Below are 25,156 nucleotides of genomic sequence, written 5' to 3'. Positions count from 1 at the left end.
GCGGCGGCCTGGGGACCGGGATCGCCGGCGCACAGGAGACCTGCGCCTAGGAGAGCGGGACCTGGGGGACAGAAGGGAACACTGTCAGACACGAAGAAGCAAGACCCTTCAGGAAGCAGCTAAGCACCCCGGGACCCAGGGTTAAAGCTGCCTTCTTTCAGGAACAATGGACGACAAGGAGGCAGGAAAGCGCTCTCCTCTGTTCCTCTGCACATTTTAGTTTCCTCTCTGATACTCGTGAAAAACCACAGCGGGTGCACTTACCAACGTGAAGAATGGTACTACTCTCATCTTTTTAAAATACAATTTTAAACTCACAACACATAACCATTGTAAAGTCGCACAGTTACTGGCACTGTGTACATTCACACACCATGCAGCCACCCATCTAGTGCCAAAACATTTCAGCACCCCGAAGGAAGCCCTGCACCAAGGAAGCAGTTGCTCCCCGCCAACACATCTCCTTTAAGGGGACTGATACGGAGCCTTAGGGCACAGACAGGCCTCTCCCGAGACCCAAGGCCCAACTGCAGACTCTCCTCCCTTCCGGAGGGCTGTACGATGTCCAGCTCATCACCGCTAGCAAGGGACGCCAAACACTGGCCTCTGCCCAGGGAATCAACTCCCCTCTGCTGTTCCTCGGACCCCAACTTCCTCCCCTCTGCACCCCTACGGGAACCTGGGCCTCCGCCTGGGGAGGCCACATCACTTTACCGCTAAGGAGAGAGACCAGAGCAGCTCCTAGGACCTCATCTTCAGCTTCGCTACTTTAACTACTGCCTGCTCCTCCTTTTCCCAACAGGGATGAAACTGTCGAGATCCAAAGGGCGAGGCCCCCAATACTGCCCCTACCCCACCTCAAAGCATCAGAAGGTCGGCAGGGTTGAATATTGGCCCGAAAGCCAGTATTTCACAAGATGGGAGGGTCGGGCTGAGCTGAGCAGGGGTTGTGTGGTCTCTGGAAATGCAGTCCCTCTGCTTGGGCCTCAGTTTCCCCGCGGAGTGGGAGGACGGCCGTGGGTCGAGGGCCTGGTGCAACGTACTAGGGAGGTGAGGAGAGCCCAGGCGGAGGTCGCGCCCTTGCAGGCCACACACCCTGCAGCTGACATAGCTGCGCCAGTGTCCCCGGGGTCGGGGTGAGAGGGTCGGAGGTCGCTCCTGCCCCAGGCCGGCCCTCCGCGCCATGGGCGGGCCCCGCGCCCTGCTGGCCACGCTCTGGGCACTGGGGGTGGCGGGTGCCGCGGCGCTGCGCATCGGAGCCTTCAACATCCAGTGCTTCGGGGACAGCAAAGTGTCGGATGCGGCCTGCGGCGGCGTCATCGCGCAGGTGAGGCCCGGCAGGGGCGGGGCGGGGGTGGGGGTGGGGGCGGGGGCGCGGCTGGGCGAAGCGGCCCTCGTGACCCGCACCTGCCGGCCGCCCCCAGATCCTGGCTGGCTACGACATCGCGCTGGTGCAGGAGGTGCGGGACCCCGACCTGAGCGCCGTGGCCGCGCTCCTGGAGCAGATCAACAGGTGTGGCGGGCGGGGCGGCGCAGCGCGAGCCGGGGCGCGATCGCGGGCCTGGCCCCGTGCGGTGACCCTGCGCCGGCCCGTGTCTCCGCAGCGTGTCCCCGCACGAGTACAGCTTCGTGAGCAGCGAGCCCCTAGGTCGGGACCTGTACAAGGAAATGTACCTGTTCATCTACAGGTGAGGGGCGGGGCCGCGGAAAGGGAGTGCGCAGGGCCGCAAGAGGCCGACCCAGCGCGACCACCGCCCTCTGTCCCCAGGAAGGACGCGGTGTCGGTCGTGGACACGTACCAGTACGCGGACGCCGAGGACGCCTTCAGCCGTGAGCCTTTCGTGGTCAAGTTCTCGGCCTCAGGCTCCGGTGAGGCAGACCCCGCCCCTTCCCCTCCCGCAGGCCCCGCCCCTCGCAGCAGGACCCTCCCCTCGCCTCAGGCCCGGCCCTCCCCTCCCCTCCCTGCCGCTCCCGCCCTGCCCTCCCCTCCCCTCCCGCAGGCCCCGCCCCTCGCAGCAGGACCCTCCCCTCGCCGCAGGCCCGGCCCTCCCCCCCTCCCGGCCGCTCCCGCCCTGCCCTCCCCTCCCGCAGGCCCCGCCCCTCCCCCGAGGCCCCGCCCCTCCCCGCAGGCCCCTTCGGGGCCTCTGACCGCCCCCCGCCCGCAGCCGCCCAGCAGCTCGTGCTGGTCCCCCTGCACGCCGCGCCGCACGACGCCGTGGCGGAGATCGACGCTCTCTACGACGTGTACCTGGACGTGATCGACAAGTGGGGCACCGACGTAAGAGCCCGCCCCCCCCCGCGCCCCGCCCCGCGCGCTCGCCCTCGGGGTCCCCGGCCCCGCGCACTGACCGCCCCGCGGCGCCCGCAGGACATCCTGTTCCTGGGCGACTTCAACGCCGACTGCAGCTACGTGCGGGCGCAGGACTGGCCGGGCATCCGCCTGCGCAGCAGCGAGCTCTTCCGCTGGCTCATCCCCGACGGCGCCGACACCACGGTGGGCGCCTCGGACTGCGCCTACGACCGCATCGTGGCGTGCGGCGCGCGCCTGCGGCGGAGCCTGAAGCCCGGGTCGGCGGCCGTGCGCGACTTCCAGGAGGAGTTCGGCCTGGACCAGGCCCAGGCGAGTGGGCCCGGGGCTGCCGGCTGGGGGCGCGGGCTGGGGACGCGGGCTGGCCGCCGGGCCCGTCGAGCGTCTAGGGCACAGGCCCCCTAGAGGTTCACTCCGGAGCTGGGGGAGGCAGAAGGGCAGCGCGCGGCCACTGCTGGGCCCCAGCCCCACGCGGGCGCGCCGGCTCCTCCACGCGAGCAGCACTAGCCCCGCCCCCAGGTGCAGTGGCTTGCAGGCACCCCGTGGGCCCCGGGTAGGGGTGGGTGGGGACAGTCTTTGAAGGTGGCCTGAGGCTCCCACCCCTCTCTGTCCAGGCTCTGGCCATCAGCGACCATTTCCCTGTGGAGGTGACCCTCAAGTCCGGCTGACAGCTCCGGGCCTGCCCAGGACTGTGCGTGCAGACTCGGCCCTGGGGACAGGCCTCCGTGGCTCCAGCCCTTGCGACAGGCTGGCCTGGCTTGCCCATTTCTGACTGGCCGGGAATCAGGGAGGCGGCTCAGGCAGGAAACGGTGACAGCCTCTGGGAAGTGGGAGAGCCGAGTCCTGGGGGCCGGCGGGCAGCAGGGCGGGCACTGCCACGTGAGGCACAGCAGGGGCCCTGTGCCCTTCTCCCCACACCTGCCCTGCGGCTCCCGTGCCCAATCCAGTGCCGACTCCCACCTCCCAGTCCCACGCCCCCCACTACAGGTGACACCCGTCCTGCTCTCCCTGCTATGGCCCCCCCCCACTACACTCCCGGGACCCCTCCCATCCTTCACCACCTGATACAGGTCCTGGCTCCTGCCCCTCCTCCCCGGTCCTGCAGCTCCAGGCTCCCCCACTCCCAGAGGCAGTCAGAGGCCAGTGACCTGACCCGGGACTGTATTCCTAAATCTCCTCTGGGAGAGCACGCTCAGTGGAGCCTTGCGACAGCACGGCGGCCCCTTGCCCGCCCCCACCCGCTGCAGAGGCGCACGTGCAGGCATGGTGGCCGCGGGCCGGGAAAGAACAGGACCTTTCAGTAAGAAAACTCGCAAAGCCAAGAGCTGAAGTTACTTTTAACTGGAGGAAGACGGGCTTTGACACCCGGGGACCGCAAGGAACCCAAAGGCCCTCCAAGGGCTGGGTCTGCCGTGGGGGCAGCTGGGCCCTCAAGCCTTCCTCTGCTTCAGCTTCTCCAAGTACAGCTGAAGGGCCTTCTGCATGGGGGCCCTGGAGATGAAGTCCACGAAGTTCTGGATGTAGGCCTCCCGCTGCCTCAGCAGGCGCTCCGCGGTCGGCTTCCGCATCACGTCCTTGGTCAGCTGGCGAGCGTGGTCTGCAGAGAACGGGCATGCTGAGAGCCAGCTTGCCGAGCCAACAAGCGCTCTGCTGGGAAACTTAAAAAACACAGGGAGGCAGAAGAAAACTAAAGTCACCTGTGCCCCACTGCCCAGGGAAGGGGTAAAACCCGGCTTCTTAGCCTGTTATTTTCACTCAGCTTCATGCTGAGATTGTTCTCCATGCCGTGAAATAGTCTTGACAGCACAACGAGCAGGTGTGCGGCGTCGAGCCCTGGGTCTCTCTGGGGACTCACACACCTGTTCTTAGTTCTCTATGACAGGTGAACTAAGAACGGGCTATGCATTTTTAAGTGGTTGACAACAAAATCCAAATACTGTGCAACATGTGGAAACTGCAGTGCCATCGGTTACGTTTCACTGGCACGCAGACACCTGCCCAGACGCTCACGTAGCCTCTCTGGTGGAGCCGGGTGGCTGTGACGGCCCGTGTGGCTGCAAAGCCCCATATCCTTGTGGCCCTGGTCAATGTCGTAATTAGCCTAATTGGCTAACCTCTAAAGACGAACAGCCCGTCCCATTGCTACCACCGGGAACAGGTCTGTGCAGGTCCAGGGATGACTTTTGGCACAGCAGTAAGCGGGAGAACATCCTGGTCTCACTGGCAGCGCCGGGTGGAGAGGGGGAAGATGCCAGCCCACCCCAGCTGGGCCGTGCCCCTCACCTGGGATGGCCATCCAGCGGGCCGCTGCCGAGAGGGCGCTGGCCTGCACCTGGTCCTCGGGCACCACCTGGTCCACCATGCCCACCTGGAGGGCCTCCACCGGCGGGAAGAGCAGCCCCAGCTGCAGTGCGCGCTCCGTGGCCCGGTGCCCAATGGTGTTCACCAGCATGTCTTTAAGCCTGTGGCACGGGCACCTGCTCACCTGGGCACCAGCTGCTGGGATGGGGCTGGGACAGGCCAGGTAGAGACCCGGCCTTACCAGAAGGGGGCGACAATTCCCAGCTGGGTCTCATTGAGCCCGATGCGGTACTTGGGGTTGTCGGCCATGACCCGGTGGTCGCAGGTGAGGGCTACCAGGCAGCCTCCGGCAGGGCTGGTTCCCTGCAGAGGAGCAGGACGCCGGCTGGTGCGCGAGCGGGCTTCCCTGGGAGCCCCAGGCACCCCGCAGGTGGGCGCGAGCTCTGGGGCGCCCTGGCCCCTCCCCCCGAGGGCTGAGTGCGAGGGGCTGGGGAAGGCGGTGACAGCCACACCCCACTCGGCCCCTCGGGGTTCTCGGGCTCCTGGCAGGGCTGAAATGTCCCCCGGGCATTAGAGTCCTCTCCCGTCGTAGGGGCCCCGAGGGGAGGTGAGGGTGGCCAGCAGCCTTGGAATCCTGCGGGCCTCTTGCACCCTCGGGTTGCCCTGCCCTCCCATGGTGATGGCCCTCAGCTGCCCCTCTGCAGCTCTGGCCTCCGCCCCACCCTGCCAGGCCCCCGAGGGTCCAGCCCAAGGGCTGTTTCCAGCTGGCTCTCATCAGCCCGTGGCCCCCTGGTCACACGCCCCGCGCCGTCCCCCCCTTCCAGCCATTCCCCTCCCCAGCAAGAGGGAGTCCCAGGTCCGTGCCCTCAGCACGTAAGGGCAGGCTCTCCTGTCAAGGTCTAAGGGTCCCTGATGGCCCCTTCCCCTCCCAGAGACCCCCGGCTGGCGCCCGTGAGGCGGGTCGGAGGGCGCTCACGTTGATGGCGGCCACCAGCACCAGGCTGGACAGGTAGAGGTGCAGCCACAGCTCCTGCAGCGCCTTCCAGTACTCGGCGTAGTGGGCCGGCGTCCTTCCGCACATCTCCGTCAGGTCCACGCCGGCGGAGAAGATGCCGGGGCAGTCCTGGGCGCGGGGAAGCAGGTGAGGGGGCAGCCGGGCAGCACAGCGGGCAGGAGGCTCCAGGACACAGCCCAGGCTCCCTGGCCCTCAGGCTCCCTCTACTTTTGCATCCGCCTTTCCCTTCAAGCCAGCCACGGGCTGGAGAAGCCTCCAGCTTTTCCAATTTTCCCTCAACCTTGTTCCTTCCAGGAGCCTCTGACACCCTCAAACAACAAAACAGACAGCACCCAAAGCACTCCACCCGCCAGGCATTGGGCGAGTGGGCAGCGCACGCGAGGGGAAGGGCAGAGGTCCCCTCCGGACGGGGGCGGGGCCAGGGCCCAGCGGCCCCCAGTGGGCATGTGCTCTGCCCACACACACCACCTGTCTCCTGCCATCCGCTGTGGGGGGGCTGGGGCTATGTACGCAGGAGGCGCCCCGAACAGAATGCAGATACGCCTGCTAGGCCCCCTGCAGGCCGGGCCACAGTTCTCAGTGGCTCCCCCTGCCCCCGAGGGCCTGTCCTGGGCCACACGCAGCCCTCTGGCATTTGGAGAACGATATGATGTCAAGCCTGACATCCTAGATGGAGGATTTTCAGAAATTAGCCAAGGGGCACAGTCGCCAGGCTGTCTCAGCCAAACTGTCAGAAAGCTCCCCAGGGTAAGTGTCACCAGCTCCCCACCGTGCCCCCATGGGTAGCCGTTCTGCCCTGGGGACACTGGGGTAAACACAATCTCTTCTACAGGGCGCGGGGTGAAGGGAGCTTGGCTCTGCAGCTGCCATCTGCCCTGACCCTCTGGGCACCCGCTGATTCCGGCAGGGTGCCAGGCTCTCGGAGCTGGGCCAGCAGCCGCCGCGGGAGGGGGCGCACGTCCTCCGTGGGGGCCCCCGACCCTGGGCCTTGGACAGCAGCAAAGCCCCACTGTCCCCATCTGTGATGGGGGTGGCACTTGGCTCTGGGGACACTGTTGCTTCTAGCCTGAAGGTGGCCCCACGTGGCCTTCCCGACCCAACACGGGCCATTTTGCTTGTTTCTCGCTCTGGGCGTTCCAGGTACAGCGCCTGGCCCGGGCGTGACCTGATGTCGCCAGAGGGAAGCAGTGGAAGTGCTGATCCCGGCCCTGCAGCCCTGGGGCATGAGAAAGCTGCCCGGCCTCCGAGGGCCTCTGCAGGCCACCCCAGCCCACCCTGACGACGACACTGCGCTCGCGGGCACACTAGCAGTGTCTGCCAGCGCCGGGGGCTGGCCAAGGAGCCCCTCAAGAATGGTGAGGAAAATAGTGGCCCTCTGGGCCAGGCCTCCAGGCCGCCAGAGGGCAGGGCGACCGCAGGCTGCAAGTGAACTGGTGGTGCGACTCGCGAGACCCCGGGGCCCTGCAGGGAGCGCACCCCGGGAAGCCGCCGCCTCTGCCCGCGCCCTCCTTCGCCAGCCCTGCAGAGCGTGGCTCTCCCTGGCTTGTGTTCTGACAGCCTGCGTGGAGTGGGGAGGACGGGGCCCGGCCAGGGGACAGGCTGGTGGTCCCCCAGCGGGACTGCTCTGCCCCGAGGCCGTTCTGCCTGAGGCACGAGGACAAGCCTGCCCTGGGTTGCCTAAGACCCTCCCGGAAGGGCTCTGGTTTCCCGCGCGGCCTTGGCGGCAGGTGCCAGCTAGTTTTAGGTGATCTGGTTTGGGACTTTGACCGAGGCTTACTGTTTGACCAGAGACTTGGCAACCGGGCATGGGAGGGTGTGGGGGCCAGGGGAGCCAACCCTACCGAGGTGATGACGACGCCGCGGACGTCCTTGTCGTTCTCCAGCTTCTCCAGGCTGATGACAAACTCCGTCAGCAGCTCCAGGCTGAGAAGGTTCACAGGGGGGTTCTTCAGTTTCATCACAGCCACCCCTAATTTAAGATGGAAAACAGGTTACCTGCAGCATCGGACTGTCGCCGTGGCTGCGGGAAGCTCCCCCTTTTTTTGATAAACTGCAGAATCACTCCAGATTTACAGTGACATTGCTAACGCTGCCAAGTTCCCACCGGCCCTGCTCGTTTTCAGTGCACTACCTGGTGGGTTTGTTTTTTTTAAAGATTAATGTATTTGAGTTCAGATATTTTTGAGATACAAAACTTGGTTGTAAATACATGGTGTAAGGGAACCTGACTTGGCTCAAGTGATAAGGCTTCTGCCTATCATATGGGAGGACCCAGATTTGATTCCTGGGCCAAGTGGTGAGAAAAGAGGAAGAGAAAGTGTGCCTGGGCGGAGACAGCACCCACGTGGTGAGCCAGTGCCCAACGAAGCGAGTCACACAGCAAGATGATGACTTGACAAAAGAGATGAAGGAGAGAGTCAAAGCAAAGTTTAGCAGAGACCAGGAACTGAGGTGGTGCAATTGATAGGAAACCGCTCTCCACATCAGAGGTCCCAGGATCGAATCCCTGTGATTCCTAGAGGAGAAAGATGAGAAGACAGAAAAGAGAAATAGATACAGAAGATCACACAGCGAATGGACACAGACAGAAAAAAACAAAAACGAAAACAAAAACAGCGGGGCAGGGTGGGTATGGGAAAAATAAATCTTAAAATATTGTCTAGCATATTATATGATTAAAAAAAATCATAGGTACCCCGTACATTTAATTGAAAATGTATTTTTTTACCAGGGCAGATGGCCCCTCTTTGGAAATGGTGTTTATGTGTGATGAATCTGGACTCAGATGGGATCTCCCTTCATAAGACTTTCATGCTAATGTGCTGGAGGTGCAGTTAATGTTGGGGTTTAAGATATATTTAGGGGATTTGAATCTCTGGACTGACAATGTGATAGCCAGATCCTGAGCCTCAACAGACTCCAGCACCTACAATCTGATTTATTGGACTTACCACACTCAGCTAAGATGGAGGTGAAGAAGGACAACCACCACACCATGGAGCCTAGAGTGATTACAACTGAAAATGGGAGGATTGCATCCAGCATCCAGGTGGAATCTGAGCCTCCTCTTGACATAAAGGTGCAATGGACACAACCAATCCAGTGTCCACATAGAAGAGGTGGCATTGGATTGGGAAAAGTGGACATAATGGACAAAGGGTATGGGGAAAGGCAGGAAGAGATGAGAGGTGGAGGCGTCTTCGGGACATGGAGCTGCCCTGGATGGTGCTTCAGAGGTAATCACCGGACATTGTAAATCCTCACAGGGCCTACATGATGGAATAGAGGAGAGTATGGGCCATGATGTGAACCAATGTATATGAGGTGCAGAGGTGCCCAAAGATGTACTTACCAAATCCAATGGATGTGTCATGATGATGGGAACGAGTGTTGTTGGGGGGGGGGGGAGAGGGGGGGTGGGGGTGGGGTTGAATGGGACCTCACATATATATTTTTAATGTAATATTATTACAAAGTCAATAAAAAATAAAATTAAAAAAAAAAAAAAAAAAGAAAATGTATTTTTTATTCAGCTATGTTTTCTTTTTAGTTTTTGTTTATATTTTCAATTATTAAATGTACAAAATAAAGGTAAAAAACAAAAAAACTTGGTTGTATTTATAAAAGCTATGATTCTTATAGACGTTCTGTGGTTAAAAATTTGTGTGGAATTAAAAATGGTCATCTATGTTTTGTACTTCAACGTTATGAAAAATAAAGTTTCTTTGGGAAGGCGACTGCATGCCCGGATTCCGGGGGAAGTGGGGCTGCGGCTCGCCCAGAGCCTCGCCCACAGGTCCCTACAGCGGAGGACGGAGGCCACATACACGACACGCTTTGAGCTCCCAGCGGGCAGTACCTGATGTCGGCTTGTCGGGCGCACTGCAGAGACTTCAGAAAATTTCCTTCCCTCTTCAGTGACAACGGTCCTAGCTCCGTTCTCCTTTTGGCCTCCCACTGACTACCCGGGATCTTGTCACTGGTGCTCTTGGGACAGCTAGTGGGTCTGAGGACAGGGAGGGAGGGGCTGCAGGCACAGGAGGGGTGGAGACGCGGGCCGGCGGCTGCGTGCCCCTGGCCTCCTGGGGGGCACCGGGGGCGCACAGGGAGGCTCTCCAGGTGGCTGGGGGGACAGCCGCACAGATGCACCGAGGCTAGAGGCAGGACCAGTGCGCCCTCCACGTCCACTGTGGACGGCCGTTCCACAAAGCCCCGGGCCCGAGACCTGGCCACGGGCAGAGCAGGGCACCCGGGCGCACGCCCCATCAGCGCTAGGAAAGAGAAGGTGACTTCTGCACAGATGCCGTCACTCCACGTCCCTCAGCCCTGGCCCCGGCCCTGTGTGCTGGGCCCCACTTCCCCCTCAGCCTGCCCCTCACCCTGTCCTCACCCGGAGCCCCTGCCTACGCCTCACTGCGCCCGACCGCGCCAGCAGCCCTCCCGCCTCTGCCCGGGCTGGGCCGCCTGCTGTCGACAACCCCAGGAAGATTCTCTTGGGTTCCAGAGAAGCTCTAGGGAGTGTGGGTGATGGAGACAGCCAGGCACGGTGCAACCCCTGAAAGCTGTCACAGAGGAGACAAGAAAGGCACTACATATTGGTTGACTCCACTTGTAGAAATATAAACACATTAGCGAGGCGGAAACGGCAGAGCAGCTGTGATGGCAGGGGAGGCAGAGAGAGAGTATTAAGGTAGAGACATTTTCTTTGCTTTTTGTTTACTACTACTATTTCTGGAATAATGAAAATGCTGTAATAACGATGAAGTGATGAATGCATGTGATTATACCAAATACCACTGATAGCACATTTTGGATGGATTGTGTACTTTATTAATACGTATCAAGGGAAGCGGATTTGGGCCAATGGATAGGGTGTCCACCTACCACATGGGAGGTCCAGGGTTCAAACCCAGGGCCTCCTGACCCATGTGGTAAGCTGGTCCACGTGCAGTGCTGATGTGGGAAAGGAGTGCCCTGCCATGCAGGGGTGTCCCCCGCATACGGGAGCCCCACCTGTAAGGAGTGCACCCTGGAAAGAGAGCCACCTTGAGTGAAGAAAGCCCACGGGTTGTACCGCACACACGGAGAGTTGACGCAGCAAGACGATACAACAGAGACAGATTCCCGTTGCTGCTGACAAGAATGCAGGCAGACACAGAGAACACACAGCGAATAGACACAGAGAGCAGAAAACGGCGGGGGCGGGGGGACTGGGACCGGGAAGAAGGGGAAATAAATAAAAATAAATAAATTTTAAAAATGTATCAAAAAAGAAGGGAGTGGATGTGGCTGAAGTGGTTGAGCTCTTGCCTCCCACATGGGAAGGCCAGAAGTTCAATTCCTGGTGCCTCCTGAAGAAAACAAATACAAAAAGCAGAACAAACAGGGGAACTAGCTCAGGGAAGCCAAAAGGCTCAGTGACTGAGGGCTAGCTTCCCACAGACAAGGTTCTGGTACCTCAAAAAAAAAAAGCATTCTGGCCTAGGCTAACTTTATTTTTTAAAATACATTTGATTTAATTTTAACAAAATCATTTGTGCTATTTTTTTTTTAAATTGATAATATTTATTACAATAGTTGACTTAAGCATCTGCAATGGTGACCTCAACCTTTTTGAGTCAGGAGTAGATGCTGCAGTCACTATTGCAGATTTGTGCATTTTTAACATTTAAAACTGAGCCTTTTCTTTCCTGTGAACCATAAAGAAAATTTATTTTTTTTAAAGACAGATTTTTCATCTTTTTTTTTTTTAAGATATTATTTTTTTAAATTTATTTAATCCCCTCCCCTCCCCCAGGTGTCTGTTCTCTCTTGTCTATTTGCTGAGTCTTGTTTCTTTGTCTGCTTCTGTTGTCGTCAGCTGCACGGGAAGTGTGGGCAGCGCCATTCCTGAGCAGGCTGCACTCTCTTTCGCGCTAGGTGGCTCTCCGTACGGGGCACACTCCTTGCGCGTGGGGCTCCCCTATGCAGGGGACACCCCTGCGTGGCACGGCACCCCTTGTGCACATCAGCACTGCGCATGGGCCAGCTCCACACGGGTCAAGGAGGCCCGGGGTTTGAACCGCGGAACTCCCATGTGGTAGACAGACGCCCTAACCACTGGCCAAGTCTGTTTCCTCATAAAGAAAATTTAAAATAAACAGGAATACACCCCTACTGGGGTGGCTGGAACCCAAAAGACAGACAATAACAAGTGCTGGAGAGGACACGGGGAAATTGGAAGCCCTGCCTGTTGCTGTTGGAATGAAAATTCCGGAAGAACTGAAAGCAGGTCTCATACTCTACCAACATTCGGCGCAGCATTATTCACAACGGCCAAAAGGTAGAAGCAACCCACGTGTCTGCAGACGACTGGAGCAAGAGACTGTGGTGGAGCCACACGGTGGCATCTTAGCCATGAAAGGCCTGAGGTCCCGATGGGGGACAGCAGCAGGCTTCCTTTTCCTTCCCCAGAGAGCATCGTGGTGCAGAGCCTGCTCAGCTTTTCTTGAGACAGAAACGCACTAGAACAGCAAGGGGCTGATTCTTTTCCCACTGGACTCCGCTCAAGGGGTTTTTCCTCCAAATAGGTGGAGGCTCATGGTGCCAGGCAGAGGGGGGTGTGAGCTTGAGAGGGCAAGGCCACTGGGCACCAAGTACACGAAAAACAACCTGGAAGCTTCCAACTCAGCATGTCATCACGGTTCATCCATGTTGACGTATGCACCCAAACTTCCTTGCTTTTTATGGCCAGTTAATGTTCTACTTTGTGTTTATCATTCCTCTGTAGATGCACACTTGGGCTCCTTCTACCTTTCAGTTCTCTTGAGTCGTGCTGCCGTGAACACGGTGTACAAGAATCTGTTTGAGTACCTGGTTTCAGTCCTTTTGTACATACCTAGGAGTAGAACTGGCAGGTAATAAGGTAATTCTATGGTTAAACTTCTTGAGGCAAAAAAGTTTGGCAGTGGCCATACCATTTTACATTCCTGCCAACAGTGCAGAAGCGTTTCCAATTTCATTTTCTCGATACTGTCACTTTGTTGTTTTGAAGTTTGTTTTCTTTTAATGATTTATTTCTCCCCCCCCACACACCCATTATCTGCTCTCTGTGTCCATACTGTGTGTTCTTCTGTGTCCACTTGTATTCTTGTCAGGCGGCACTGGGGATCTGTCTTTTTGTTGAGTCATCTTGCTGCGGCACCACTCCTGGACAGGCTGTGGTTTCATGCGGGGCGGCTCTCCTTGCCCATGCCTTGGAGCGGGGGCCACCCTTCTGCGGGGGCTTCCCTGTGTGGCACGGCACTCCTTGCAAGTGGGCCAGCTCATCACGTGAGCCAGAAGGTCGTGGGTACTGAACCCTGAACTCCCATGCGGTAGGCAGACACTATCAGTTGAGCCACATCCACTTCCCAGGGTTTGGAAGTTTTAAAATTTTGATGAAATCGTATTTATTTACTTAGCTTTTATTGTTCGTGCTTTTGGTGTCTTATTTAAGAATTTATTGTCAAATCCAGGGTCACATGTTTTAAGAGTTTTATAGTTTTAACTCTTGTGTTTAAGGTCTGTGATCCATTTTGAGTAACATGGAGGTCCAGTGGCCCCAACACCATTTATTGAAAGACTCCCTTTTCTTGCAGTTTGGCCTACATGGATCTTAGTATTTGAATTTCACAGGGCTTTTCTCTGGTAGTAGGAACAGAATCAGGTCCATTTTTCTGTCCCCAAACTCGACTTTCTATCCCTCTAAGCCAGTGAATTTATCAAGTTCTTATATGGTGGGGTGGGTAAGCATCTTGGCAAATAACCATTATTTTGCCTATATTTATATAAATGTTTTTTGGATGTTTTATATATATTCAAATAGGCCATAGAAATGACCTTTCTTCAGGTTTTTTCCAGACTTGTACTCAGCCCTTGCCTCAGAGAAGTGAATAGACCTGAGCCAAAGGCGCAGGCAAGGGGGTGGAGGGGGTGTGGTGCTAGGAGGCTGCAGCCCTGCTTGGGGAGCAGGCCGGCTTGCTGCCAGACCCCGCAAGGCTTGGCTCTAGAGTGGGGAGCCAGGGGCCAGGATCTCCTTAGCAGGCAACTTTCCCAAATACCTGTTGAGAATTCTGTACCAAGCTGAGGGCGAGGAGCCACTTTCTCTCAGCACCGCGCCTGAGCCCCTGCCCCCATCCCTTCCCCTCTTCCATCCCTGCCTGCACCCGCCCGCGTCCTTCTGCACCAGCACCCGCTGCCTTGCCCAGCACCGTGCACCAATCCCGCTGCCCAGTGCCTCCGGGTGCCCAAAAGCTGTGCCCCGGAGCACGGCCCCTGTGGACAGCAACACAGAGCCGTGAGCCCGCCGTCCCTGGGCCCGCCCGGCCCCCACCACCTGCAGCCCCAGGACCCCGCACCTGGACGGAGCAGAGAGCGTGCCCGGCCGAGCAGTCCTGCGGCCATCTTGAGTCTCCCAGGCAGCGCCGGGGGACTGGGCGGGTTCAGTGAGGCATCCTCAAGGCCAGGTGGGGGCGAGAGGCGGGCTTGAACCGCTGCTCCCGCCTCCCAGCGGGCACTGACCCGGCACTGACCGGGCACTGACCGCAGCAGCCCCGGAGCACAGACAGGCTCCCCCAGTTAAAGTGAAAGGACACGCGCAGGACCTGGACGTGCCGCCCGTGGAGGTCCACCCGCTGGCTGAGGTCTGTTAGCTGCTCTGCGAGTGTTCACAAGAGCCCCGGCAGCCCCGCACTTGAGCAGAAGCTTCCTGTCCCCAACCCCAGCACAGCCCTCGCAGGCCCCCGGTGTGAGCTCCAGCGCAGTCCCTTGGGGAGGCCTGGGAGACGAGTGGTGGAACAGCACAGGAGCGCTGGCCAGCAGCCTCAGCTCTGCTGGCTGAGGGGCACACGGTGGTGCTTCTCCAAGGGTACGCACCCCGAAAGAACATCCAAGACAAGACCCAGCTGTGAGCAGGGGGAAGCGGCACAGCGTCTGGCCCTGAGCGCACCAGGGCTGTGGCAGTGTTCGCTGGCGGAACGGCTTGTTCTAGAAGGCTGGAAGCATGTCCAGTGCTTTCTGGGGGCACAAAACACTTTGGATGGTGTGCTAACCATATAAATGGGGCAGTCTGGAGGGGTGGCTGCAGAAATGAAACCGAAATTCTGTTTTCAGATAGTCAGGCACTAGAAACATTGCACGTTTCCTTCTTTCCCAGCCAAAGCTTGAGAAAAGGGTATGGGGGGTAGGGGCCAAGAGCAAGAAAGAGGCACTGTACCCACCAAAACCGCACTTGCTTTCTAACCTTAGGTTTATTCAGTACAAGTGTTTCATTCTACACAACAAAGTACAAACACAACATCCTCTAAAATGCTACAAAGTTACAAAAATCAAAACAAACTTTATAGTACTGACTGTACAATGAAAGCCAAAAAAGCAATGTACACTCTGCAAAGTTAACCTGCAAGACCGCCAGGACCGATGGCCGCAGTGGCTCCGTGACAAGCTGCCCAGCTGGTTCTCCAGCTGCTCACCGATTTCAGAGGAGGGGGGCTGTGTGTGAGCACACGGAAGGAAACGTTCCTGCCAACTAATGCAGGGAAGAGGGGCTCTTCCTGGGGTGTTCGGGCCCATGGGGTCACTTGAAGCACAGGGACTGTGGGCGGGGCCACCAGGAAGAGCGGCTGCACAGGTGTGCGCCCGTGTTCCTGGAGGACCCGCGAGGGGCACGGCCAGGCCACCACAGGCCCACGCCATTTGGGGAAAGGAGAAGCGGCCGAGGCGGAGGCAGCGCCAACACCCTGCGGCTGCGCCTGCGGTGGCCGCTGGCTCTGCCTCTGGACGGGCACTCTCTGGAAGTGGGCAACGGGGAGCGTTCTCGCCAGAACCTGGAAGGCGCACCCCCAAATCTACACTTCTGCAGGCCAGACTCCCTCCAGAGGAAACCACTGCCTTAGAAGCCTGCCCTGGGCCGGGGATTTCCTTTCCTACCCAGTCTCCTTTGGCTAGAACAGTGACAAAACTGAAGTGGGATGGGGTGGAAGTTTCAGGGGTGGAGTTTCTGCGGCCGGCCCTGCTTTATCGCGAGGAGTTGGAGCTGGAGCGGCTTCTGTGGCGGCGGCGGCCTGGGGACCGGGATCGCCGGCGCACAGGAGACCTGCGCCTAGGAGAGCGGGACCTGGGGGACAGAAGGGAACACTGTCAGACACGAAGAAGCAAGACCCTTCAGGAAGCAGCTAAGCACCCCGGGACCCAGGGTTAAAGCTGCCTTCTTTCAGGAACAATGGACGACAAGGAGGCAGGAAAGCGCTCTCCTCTGTTCCTCTGCACATTTTAGTTTCCTCTCTGATACTCGTGAAAAACCACAGCGGGTGCACTTACCAACGTGAAGAATGGTACTACTCTCATCTTTTTAAAATACAATTTTAAACTCACAACACATAACCATTGTAAAGTCGCACAGTTACTGGCACTGTGTACATTCACACACCATGCAGCCACCCATCTAGTGCCAAAACATTTCAGCACCCCGAAGGAAGCCCTGCACCAAGGAAGCAGTTGCTCCCCGCCAACACATCTCCTTTAAGGGGACTGATACGGAGCCTTAGGGCACAGACAGGCCTCTCCCGAGACCCAAGGCCCAACTGCAGACTCTCCTCCCTTCCGGAGGGCTGTACGATGTCCAGCTCATCACCGCTAGCAAGGGACGCCAAACACTGGCCTCTGCCCAGGGAATCAACTCCCCTCTGCTGTTCCTCGGACCCCAACTTCCTCCCCTCTGCACCCCTACGGGAACCTGGGCCTCCGCCTGGGGAGGCCACATCACTTTACCGCTAAGGAGAGAGACCAGAGCAGCTCCTAGGACCTCATCTTCAGCTTCGCTACTTTAACTACTGCCTGCTCCTCCTTTTCCCAACAGGGATGAAACTGTCGAGATCCAAAGGGCGAGGCCCCCAATACTGCCCCTACCCCACCTCAAAGCATCAGAAGGTCGGCAGGGTTGAATATTGGCCCGAAAGCCAGTATTTCACAGGATGTTTGCAAGTAAAACAAACCTAAACAGGCCTCAATCAGTCCGGGATGAGAGAAAAAAATGGATTCACCTTCTCCTCATTCGTGGGGGTGACCTGCGCCACATGGGAGGTGGTGGCAGCATCCTCCTGGGAGGGCTGAAACGCCGGGGGGGTGGCCGAGGCCAGGGGGCTAGCACAGCAGTGGCAGTGATCTCCTGACCATCTATTTGTCCTGTTGGGGAAAAAACCCATTAATAAGCATGCACCCTATGTCAGGCACTGTGTGAGATGAGGTAAACAATGGTGAAGTGACAGGCAGGGCTCTGAGGGAGCAACGAGAAATGCAGCTGAGGACAGAGGGCCAGGCGCAGGCGTGCTGAGGGGCAGTGCCCGCCCGACCTGTGAGTGCTCCCAGGAACACAAGCAAAGTCCCCCTTCTTCCCCCAAGCAGGAGCAAGGGCTCTTTTTAATCTTTTCAGTTTATACCTTCATGGGTAACTCCAAAGGAACCCACAGGCAACTCAAAGTGTGTGGCCATGTATTTACGGCACAGTTATCTCAGCCCAAGGCAGCTTCAGGACCACTGCCAAAAACAACCTGAACGGGGCATCTCACGGTGCTGACGACACCCTGACAGAGCAAGCTATCTCCTGGCCAGCTGCCAGCAAAGGCTCCTCAGGAGACAAAGTACAATGTGGGGTTATTTCATATTATGATACATACCACAAGTTAGGGGACATGCACAAAAAATCCTACATGAACTTGAGAGAATTTGGAACTATTCATCACCTCACACATCTTGGACTTGCCCGTCTCCTAAATTTTCAGCAAATGCTCAGACTCTGTTAAACACTACATGATCGATAGTCTCTAAACTGAAGAAATGATTCACAAGGGCAAAGAGCTGCTAGTGTAGAGAATGACAGAACCATAATTTATGCTGAACCCCAAAAAGACTTCACATGGATTTAAATAAACTCAAACAGGTGTAAAACCAAGGTCAAGGGAGATTTCCCAATACCCAAACTCTACACCAGGGTTCAAGGACAATTACTTACAGAACTGTTAGATTACTCAGAGCCTACACTAGGACCTCAGAGGACTCCAAGGCTCTGGGCCCTCAGGACCCACAGTGTTGGGGGCCTTTCTGCACTCAGCCCCAGTGACCTCCATCACGAAACAGGGAGTCGGGTAGGGACACATGCCACATTCCTTAAAATAGGGACTTGAAGACAAAACGGAAACTATCCTTCAGTGTTCAAACACTGCTAAAACCATCCTACCGAAGACAAATGACTTTAAATGTCATAAGCAGCTAAAAAAACACAAGCTTTCATGTATATTTTGTGAATTCAGGAAATTGGCCACTCTTTTAAATCATTCTAAAGATATTGACATAACTAAATAGGAAAGGACTCTCGAAAAATTAAAGGATTCATTCCATATATAATGAAACTTATAACCATATTTGATTCTGAATCTAACAGAGTAAAAGCTCCTTGAAACGCTAAACTTGATGTCATCTTTTTCAATACTAATGTTCCACAGAACGTGTTTCTGGTAAACACACTACCACTGACTACGAATTAGAATCCTGAAAGGGTTCCAGGGAGATTCTGATGTGCAGTCAGGATGGAAATTAGTTCTAACTATCACTATGAAGGTATAGTAGAGGCTGCTGATCTGTGACACAGGACAGGTGAGAGGCCAAAGGGAGCTGGAAGTTCACTCACCTCCGTCCATGTGTTTGAGCGCCTTCTCGGCTTCATCTGGATTCTCAAACTCAACATAGGCGTAGCCTTTGGATAGATGTGGATGCATCCTTTCTACGGGCATGTCAATCATTTTAATTTTCCCATAGGTGGAAAATATCTCCATGATGTGATCCTGGAGGGAAAGAAGGGTCACTCTAATGCTGCCCCACCAACGGCTGTTTAAGAATTGAACAGAACTGAGCATATAATGACTAAAACATTCCATCATCTGAAGAGAACCAGTTGTCTGGGGGTAAATCTTCAACACATATGTGCAATATTCCATTTGAAGGACGTATCAACTTTTTTCATCAATGCTTTCCTTGAATAATGCACCACACCATGTCAGTCCTCCAGAAGGCTCCCTCCCAAGTTCAGTTCTGGCAGAGGCTTGCTTTCTCGCACTTTTCATTTTACAATGCTGCCAACCAGATGCACACACTGCCCTGGGTGGACATGTGACTTCTCACCTTTGTCACATTTCGGGTGAGCCTCCCAATGTGCACTTTGGTGGGTTTAGGGGAAGGACTCCGTCTTTTCCTTTCCTTTTCATCTCTTTTGGGTGGTTTGGATCTGATTGAAAAACAAAGCAAGAAACCTGAAACAATCAATTTCTGTCAAGTCAAAGTGTACTAGATTTCTTGTTAGTAGGTATGTATACTTCAAGCACGACAATTTTTTGTAAGGGGGCTTTTCCTAACAGCTCATGTACACCATCCTGTCTCAGAAATTCTATTAAGATAGAGAGACTCTTTTTTTGCTTACTTTTACAATAACCACGGTAACTTTATAGCCCCAGCATATAAGCTTAAGTTCCCATATAACTCATGAGTCTTAGGGGAGATTTCCAAACTGTGCTAGGCTGGAGCTGGGAAGGGGCCCCAGAGAGGCTGCTCACTTTGAGCGGGAACGCCGCCTATTGTCATGTCTGCGCCGGGAAGGACTTGGAGAGCCAGAGGAGCTGCTGGAGCTGGAGCTGCGGGATGTGCTGGAACTGCCCGAGCGGCTAGAAGCTGAAGAGGAACTGGAACCACTGCTTGAGCCTGTGCTGGTGCTGGAACCAGAACTGGAGGTAGAGCTGGAGCGAGACCTGAGGTCAAGGTTGAGGGAGTTACAGCTGGACAGGTGAGAGCCCATTGCTTTGCAGTCTCCCTCCTAATGCCCCCCCGCCCCCGTGATCTCAGAAAGAGGACACTCTAATTCAAGCCTCATTACTTTCCCCAGTGGGAGGTGAAGGCCAAACACTTACACCCTACCCCCAGGCTGAAGACTTAGAGAGGGATAGAAAACTTTATTCACACTGTGCTGGTAACAGGAAAGGAAGAACAAGCTGCTTTCTACTTACATGGAAACCTTTCCTGTTGTAAAATGAAAAAGGAGCCTAAGTCAAAGTTGAGAACCATCCATTTAGCTGGGAAGATGGTTGCTGATCAGGCTGGTTTTCAACCAGAGTGAAAAATAAGCTCTAGGCTACATGATCTGATCGTAACTTTTGAACAAAATATACTCTATGTTCCTAATCTCTCAAGAAAAGAAAAAACCCAACCACCATCTTCTATATATAAACAGCAACCCCCAAACCAGTTAATTACGGTCTCCGCCTGTTAACAATCGAATAGTCTGTTCTCTTTCAAAATAATTAGGAAAGCAGAGCCCTTGGCAGGTATTTGGGAAGGTAGAGAAACGTGGCTGTTGATGCGAGATCCTCAACGTTCTAGGCCAGCCAGCCCCACCTGGTACTGCTGCTACCACTGGAAGCGCTGCGCCTCTTTCGAGTTTTATCCCTGCCACGATCCTTTTCACTTGACTCCTTGGTGGCCCCTTTATCTTTGGAGCGATCCTTGGACTTCTCATCAGAGCGGTCTTTGCGCTTGGTAGGAGAAGGAGCCCTGGATGGTGAGGAAGAGTATGAGAATGCATGCCCCTTTGACCAGACGTGGAAACAGCACAACCCACAGGAGGGGAGCCAAAAGGGCCCCAGAGAGCCTTTGTAAACTCAAGAGCAAGATGCTCTGTGGCTCAGGGCATTTTCACTGTTGAATGTAAAACATTTCCAACCTTCCCCTTTCTGAGGGTCCCTAGCAGTAAATACCCCCAAAGTAGCACTAGAAAAATCTGACAGAAGGATTACCTAGTGCTGGACTTTTTATTATTTTCTTTGACTCCTAGCAAGCTCTTCTTTTTCACTCCTGATAAATCCATTCTCCCCTTCTGAAGTGTTCAAAGCAGCAATGGCGGCCTCACTTATCTGAACTCTCACTTCTAACTTGATTCTGAGAAACGATCCCTAATCGATTGCAATTTACGCCAAAGAGCAGCCTAATAACAAGATAAAAGGATTTAAAGAGTGAACGGGTTGGCAAGGCAACAAATCCACTTTGCAGTAAAAAGATAAACAAATGAGAAATCGGCAAGGGAACACAGTAAGCAGAGTGTCCACACAGCCAGAAACCCAGGGGGCGTCACCATCTCTCTTCCACCCCTACAGGAGGCACAGGTAGAAGTGTCATCCCAGCCTGTGTTTTTATTAAGGAAGTGGGGGTAGTGGTGGAGGTGGTACCTATCATTGCCAATTCTATAGGCTGTATGGTATCAATTTTTCACTCCAAAGTTTGATGTGCGTTCTAAGTCTCCTTGAAAAAACCAGCACTATACTCACATGCAAAACAGGGTTAAAAGCCTGTCTCAAGTGTGGCTCTCCTTATGGAATTAGATATCTTGTTTTATTGCTGTAATTTCTTTTGAGGATATACTGGATATGTAACTGGAAGCAAAAACCATCTCAAAAGTGACTGGTACCAGCATTAAGACACTTAATACCCGAACACAAATAGATAAAATGTCTCATATGAGCATTAAAAAAGCAGGAAAATGATACCTTAAGAAGTTTGTTACTGAAAATATCAAACTTGAATGATACACATACTTCAAGGTTTAGGAATTAAGTGCAATTTACTTTGAAATGCAATAAAAAATAAGATCAGTGGATGGCAGATCAAGATCAAGCAGAGAGCAGAAGTGTTACCTGCAGACTCTAAAGATTGAGTATTCGCACTAAAATTCTTTTATAAACATTACTGAATGTTTGAAAATTTTCCAAATAAAATGGTGGGAGAAAAAGTAGATATAGGAATTGGATTAGACACTGCATGTAAAGCACAGTGTTTGGATTACAGTGTGTTCAGTCAAGAGTAATTAATTTTACTAAAAAATTAGTTCTTATGTGTTTTTATTTCAAGAACCTCTGTACAGGTTCTGTTTGTACAATGAGGTGGAAGCAAAGACCTCAGGATACTAGCCTCAACTTCTACTTCACCTTCCTCAATGGCCTGCAAGTAATTTGGACAGGTGCCCCACAAAGGATGCTTCCACACTACTGCATGGATAAGTGTCTGGCCAAGAAAGAAGAGCACCTGGCTTTGCACAGTCAAATGAGAACTCCTCCCGAGAGATGCAAAATCTTTTGGGGCCGGAGTTTGAGTCAAGACTTTGTATGTAACCTTGGACAAGTCAATGAACCTTTCTTTCAATTTCTCATCTGGAATACAGTGATAATTACAGTTCCCACCTCATTACCAAGAGAATTAATGGAATTCACCAAAGAGATTTGGCACCCAGTTAAGGCTCAATAAATGGTAGTTAAATGTTTTAAGAAAGGGTCTTCTCCACTTTTGGAGGTTCTTTTCCCACATACACTCCTGTTTGCAAAGTAACATGTGATTTCTGAATGCTCAACAAGTGTCCCTGGCCGCCCAGGTTAGGGGCACCCAGAACAGTGCTCCCAACAGAAGTAGCATGTGAGCTACAAACATAAAATTTTCTAGTAGCCACATTATAAGAAGTAAAACTTGGGTGGAATATTATTTTTAATGAAATTAACATACTATGTCCAAGATATTCTCTAACAAGTAGTCTACAAGACTATTAATGAAATCTTTTATGTTCTTTTCTCATACCAAGTCTTTGAATCCTGGTGTATATCTTAACATCTGAACTTGGACTAGCTGTACTTCGAGAACTCAAAAGCCACACGTGGCCAGTGCCTACCGTATTGGACATGCAGGTTACACACACTCAGATTCCCAGGTAAAATTCCAGTCCTCAAAGGTCTCCAGGGCAGAGCCCTGAATGCACTTTGTAAAAACAAACACGCGAGTTATCTGTAAGCCCTCTAAAAATTAAGAATGGCAGCTGAGTGTGTGCTTTGCTGGGTGCGGCCGAGTGCTAGAAAGCAAAGGTTGAGGTTCTCTGTTCACGCAAGTGCGGGTAACAGGACAGGACCGCGGTTACCTCCCCCATCCTCCGGAAGGGTGCGCGTCCAACAGCGAGAGAGGAGAGAACAATTAGTTAAATCCCGAGCAGACGGCGTCGCGGCTGGAAACTTCACAGCACCTTTACCACTTATAAAGTACATGTGGGGCACAATGCATGCGAAATAAAGACAGGAAAGCCTGTTCCACGTCTCTACTCCATTGACCTTAACCTTCCCACACCCTCCTCTCTGGGGTAACCCGTGACCCTGAGCTCCACAACAGCAGAGGCCGTGCCGCCCCGGTCACCGTGCTCGGACCGCACTGGGCGGTATCCCCAAGGTCTGGCACGGAGAACGGCACCCAGGCGCCCGGAAAACGTTCACGGGTAAATGCCTGCATGACTGACCCCGAAGGAAGGACGAGCCGGTCTTCCGGGGCCTCCCACAAAGCAACCCACCGGCACTCGCTCGGCCGCCGCCCCCGTCCGCGTCCACTCACAGCTCCCCCGTCCAGGCGCTGGGCCGCGGGCGCTTCCAGGCCGTTGCGGATCCGGGTCTCGGCCCGGCGGGAGGCCCCGACGGCGGGGGCCGCGCTCCCGGCTCCTGGGAGCCCCGTGGGCCTAGCTGGGCCCGCCGCAGAGCGCACCGGCCGAGGGGCGCCCTTCCGTCCGCGCCGGGCCGGACCACTTCCGGGCCGCGGCCTCGGCGCCTCCCACTCCGCCCGCCGGGCCCACACTCTTTCTCCTCAGAGCCGGCGCCGCCAAGGCCGCCGCGCCCGCCTCGAGGCTGGGGACCGGGTCGGCTCCACGATGCGCCCCGCCGGGCCTGGCGGGCGGCCCTGGAAGCTCGGATGGGGTCGGATTCGCCCCGAACTTACATCTTCCCGCCGCTGCACCTCCTCCCGCTCTCCTCAGCCGCCGAGGCTGGCGCCGCTCTGTCGTCAGGGTTCTGAAGCGGGAAGGCGCCGCCGGCCGTCGCCCAGCGATGACGTGAACCGCGGCAGCCAATGGGCGTGAGCGAGGAGCGTGTTAAAGGGCCAAGGCCGTTTGCGGCTAACCGCGGCGGGGCGCTTAACTTGCTTCCCTCCCTGGACGGGTCTCCTGGCGCTGCGTAGGACTGGCTGCGCGCCTCCTCGAGTGGGTCAGGAGGCGGCTGGCTGCGGTCAGAGGGTCGCGTCGCGGGACCAGCCCACGGGCCGGCGCGGAGCGAGTTAGTGCGGGCGCGTGCTGGGCTCGCGGCCCCGCTCTCCCGTGTGCGCGTGCGCGCCGGGCCCGCGCGGCCGAAGTCCCCGGCAAGGCTGGGGGAGGGTCGGGTGCTCGGAGACCGCGGCGGCCCTTCCGCGGAGACCCGCGGGGAAGGGGCCCGGCCGTGGGAACAGGCAGGCGCGAAGTGGGAGGCGCGTGGGGAGGCGGGAAGAGAGCCCGGGCCCTGGAGGGTGGGCGGCCGCGTGGGGCGGGGCGGGCGCGGGCCCTGCGGGCTTGTTATTCGCGAGTCGGGCTTCCCCGGCCCGGCGCGTGAGAAATATTTGTGGAAGGAAAGAAGGTGCGCTCAGTCTGAGTTGAGGGAACGGATTCACGCCGATATTTTGGAGGAAATAAGCAACGCGAAGGAGCTCAGGATGAGCCTTGGTGATCCTGGACGGACGGACAGACGGACTGGCGGAGGCATGTGGCTCCCTCCCTCCCCCAGTCTCTGTGGCCTTGCCCACTTCACCCCTGGTCTGTCTGGGGAGTTGGGGGTCAAAAGACAGCCCTGGAGGAGGGGGCCTGCCAACACTATCCTGGGGTGGAGGGAGGGCAGGCCCAGCCAGCCGGGCCTGGTCACTTCCCTTTTGGACCTGGGTTCCGTGAGGGGACTTTTAGGACATGTTGCTTCGCTGCACTGCCAGTACATCTCCTGGTGTGACCAGGCATGGCGGGGTAAGTGGAAAAGAGCGCACCCCAGTGGTTGGTGCTCAGCCCTTCCCCACAGCAGCCAAAGGGATCCAGAGAATCACAGTTGCAGAATGCCTGGGCTTGGTGGTCCAGGCAGGCAACAGTGAGAACACGCCGGAGCCCAGTAATCAGAAGGGCTCCCCAAATCCTGAGCCCCCCGTCCACAGCCTGCCCCATGGCCTGAACCTGGGACCTGTGCCCTGGGCAGCACTGACCCACCAGGGGCAGCCAGGTGACCCCAGTGCGGGGAGAGGGGGGTTGGGGCAGAGACCCAGCCCCCTGCCACCCTCTGCTTTATGTTAACGTTCTAAAGTAATTTCATTTGCATGCCTGTAAAATGTAACACATTTTACATTAAAATTCCGAGCACAATTTATTCAGACATTGGTGAATCTAATTACATTTGTTTCTAAATATGACTGGCTTTTGTTATAAAATGTGCAGTTAGCTGTTGAGCTTTAAAAACTGAGCAACATGGTTTTTTGCCATTTTGGGGAACAGTAGAAATGTGTTCAGAAGAAATGTGAGAAAATAAAACTCTGGATTCTTCCCCCTCAGGAGTCCTGGCTTTCCGCCTTCTATCCCCTGATGCAGAGGTTCCTAACCCTTTTTGTGCCACGGA

The 25,156-nt window shown here is 55.7% G+C and overlaps 3 protein-coding genes across 6 annotated transcripts; 1 reads left to right on the top strand and 2 right to left on the bottom strand.

Moving 5' to 3' along the window:
* Positions 1–1,177: 1,177 nt before the first annotated feature.
* LOC111761802 (deoxyribonuclease-1-like 2) lies at positions 1,178–3,569 on the top strand. The gene is made up of 7 exons (XM_058286619.2): positions 1,178–1,327; positions 1,425–1,513; positions 1,605–1,688; positions 1,769–1,869; positions 2,166–2,278; positions 2,369–2,620; positions 2,923–3,569. Exons 1-7 carry the CDS (start codon positions 1,184–1,186, stop codon positions 2,974–2,976), a joined length of 837 nt encoding a protein of 278 aa, XP_058142602.1. The 5' UTR covers positions 1,178–1,183; the 3' UTR covers positions 2,977–3,569.
* Positions 3,570–3,627: 58 nt separating this feature from the next.
* On the bottom strand, positions 3,628–14,130 carry LOC101444044 (enoyl-CoA delta isomerase 1, mitochondrial-like). 2 transcript variants are annotated; one of them, XM_071211445.1, is made up of 7 exons: positions 14,003–14,130; positions 9,484–9,630; positions 7,466–7,593; positions 5,586–5,732; positions 4,851–4,972; positions 4,592–4,770; positions 3,628–3,905 (listed from the first exon to the last, which is right to left on the bottom strand). In XM_071211445.1, the coding sequence occupies exons 3-7, from the start codon at positions 7,580–7,582 to the stop codon at positions 3,739–3,741; spliced, it is 732 nt and encodes a 243-aa protein (XP_071067546.1). In that variant the 5' UTR covers positions 7,583–7,593; positions 9,484–9,630; positions 14,003–14,130; the 3' UTR covers positions 3,628–3,738. The 2 variants fall into 2 exon arrangements, with proteins under 2 accessions (XP_071067546.1, XP_012385079.2); XM_012529625.3 differs by lacking the exon at positions 9,484–9,630 and having other exon boundaries at positions 14,003–14,090.
* A 744-nt stretch (positions 14,131–14,874) lies between these two features.
* Positions 14,875–23,978, bottom strand: RNPS1 (RNA binding protein with serine rich domain 1). Of its 3 annotated transcripts, XM_004470026.5 has the most exons (8): positions 23,478–23,566; positions 20,480–20,667; positions 20,082–20,237; positions 19,247–19,438; positions 18,819–18,921; positions 18,328–18,481; positions 16,685–16,826; positions 14,875–15,759 (listed from the first exon to the last, which is right to left on the bottom strand). In XM_004470026.5, the coding sequence occupies exons 2-8, from the start codon at positions 20,548–20,550 to the stop codon at positions 15,660–15,662; spliced, it is 918 nt and encodes a 305-aa protein (XP_004470083.1). In that variant the 5' UTR covers positions 20,551–20,667; positions 23,478–23,566; the 3' UTR covers positions 14,875–15,659. The 3 variants fall into 3 exon arrangements, with proteins under 3 accessions (XP_004470083.1, XP_004470085.1, XP_004470082.1); XM_004470028.3 differs by lacking the exon at positions 20,480–20,667 and having other exon boundaries at positions 23,478–23,978; XM_004470025.5 differs by lacking the exon at positions 23,478–23,566 and having other exon boundaries at positions 20,480–22,356.
* Between the last annotated feature and the right edge of the window lie 1,178 nt (positions 23,979–25,156).

Source organism: Dasypus novemcinctus, chromosome 23 (assembly GCF_030445035.2).
Source record: "Dasypus novemcinctus isolate mDasNov1 chromosome 23, mDasNov1.1.hap2, whole genome shotgun sequence".
In the NCBI taxonomy this organism is placed as follows: Eukaryota; Metazoa; Chordata; class Mammalia; order Cingulata; family Dasypodidae; genus Dasypus; species Dasypus novemcinctus.
Note: the sequence above shows the minus strand (reverse complement) of the source record. Positions and strands in the feature narration are given on the sequence as shown.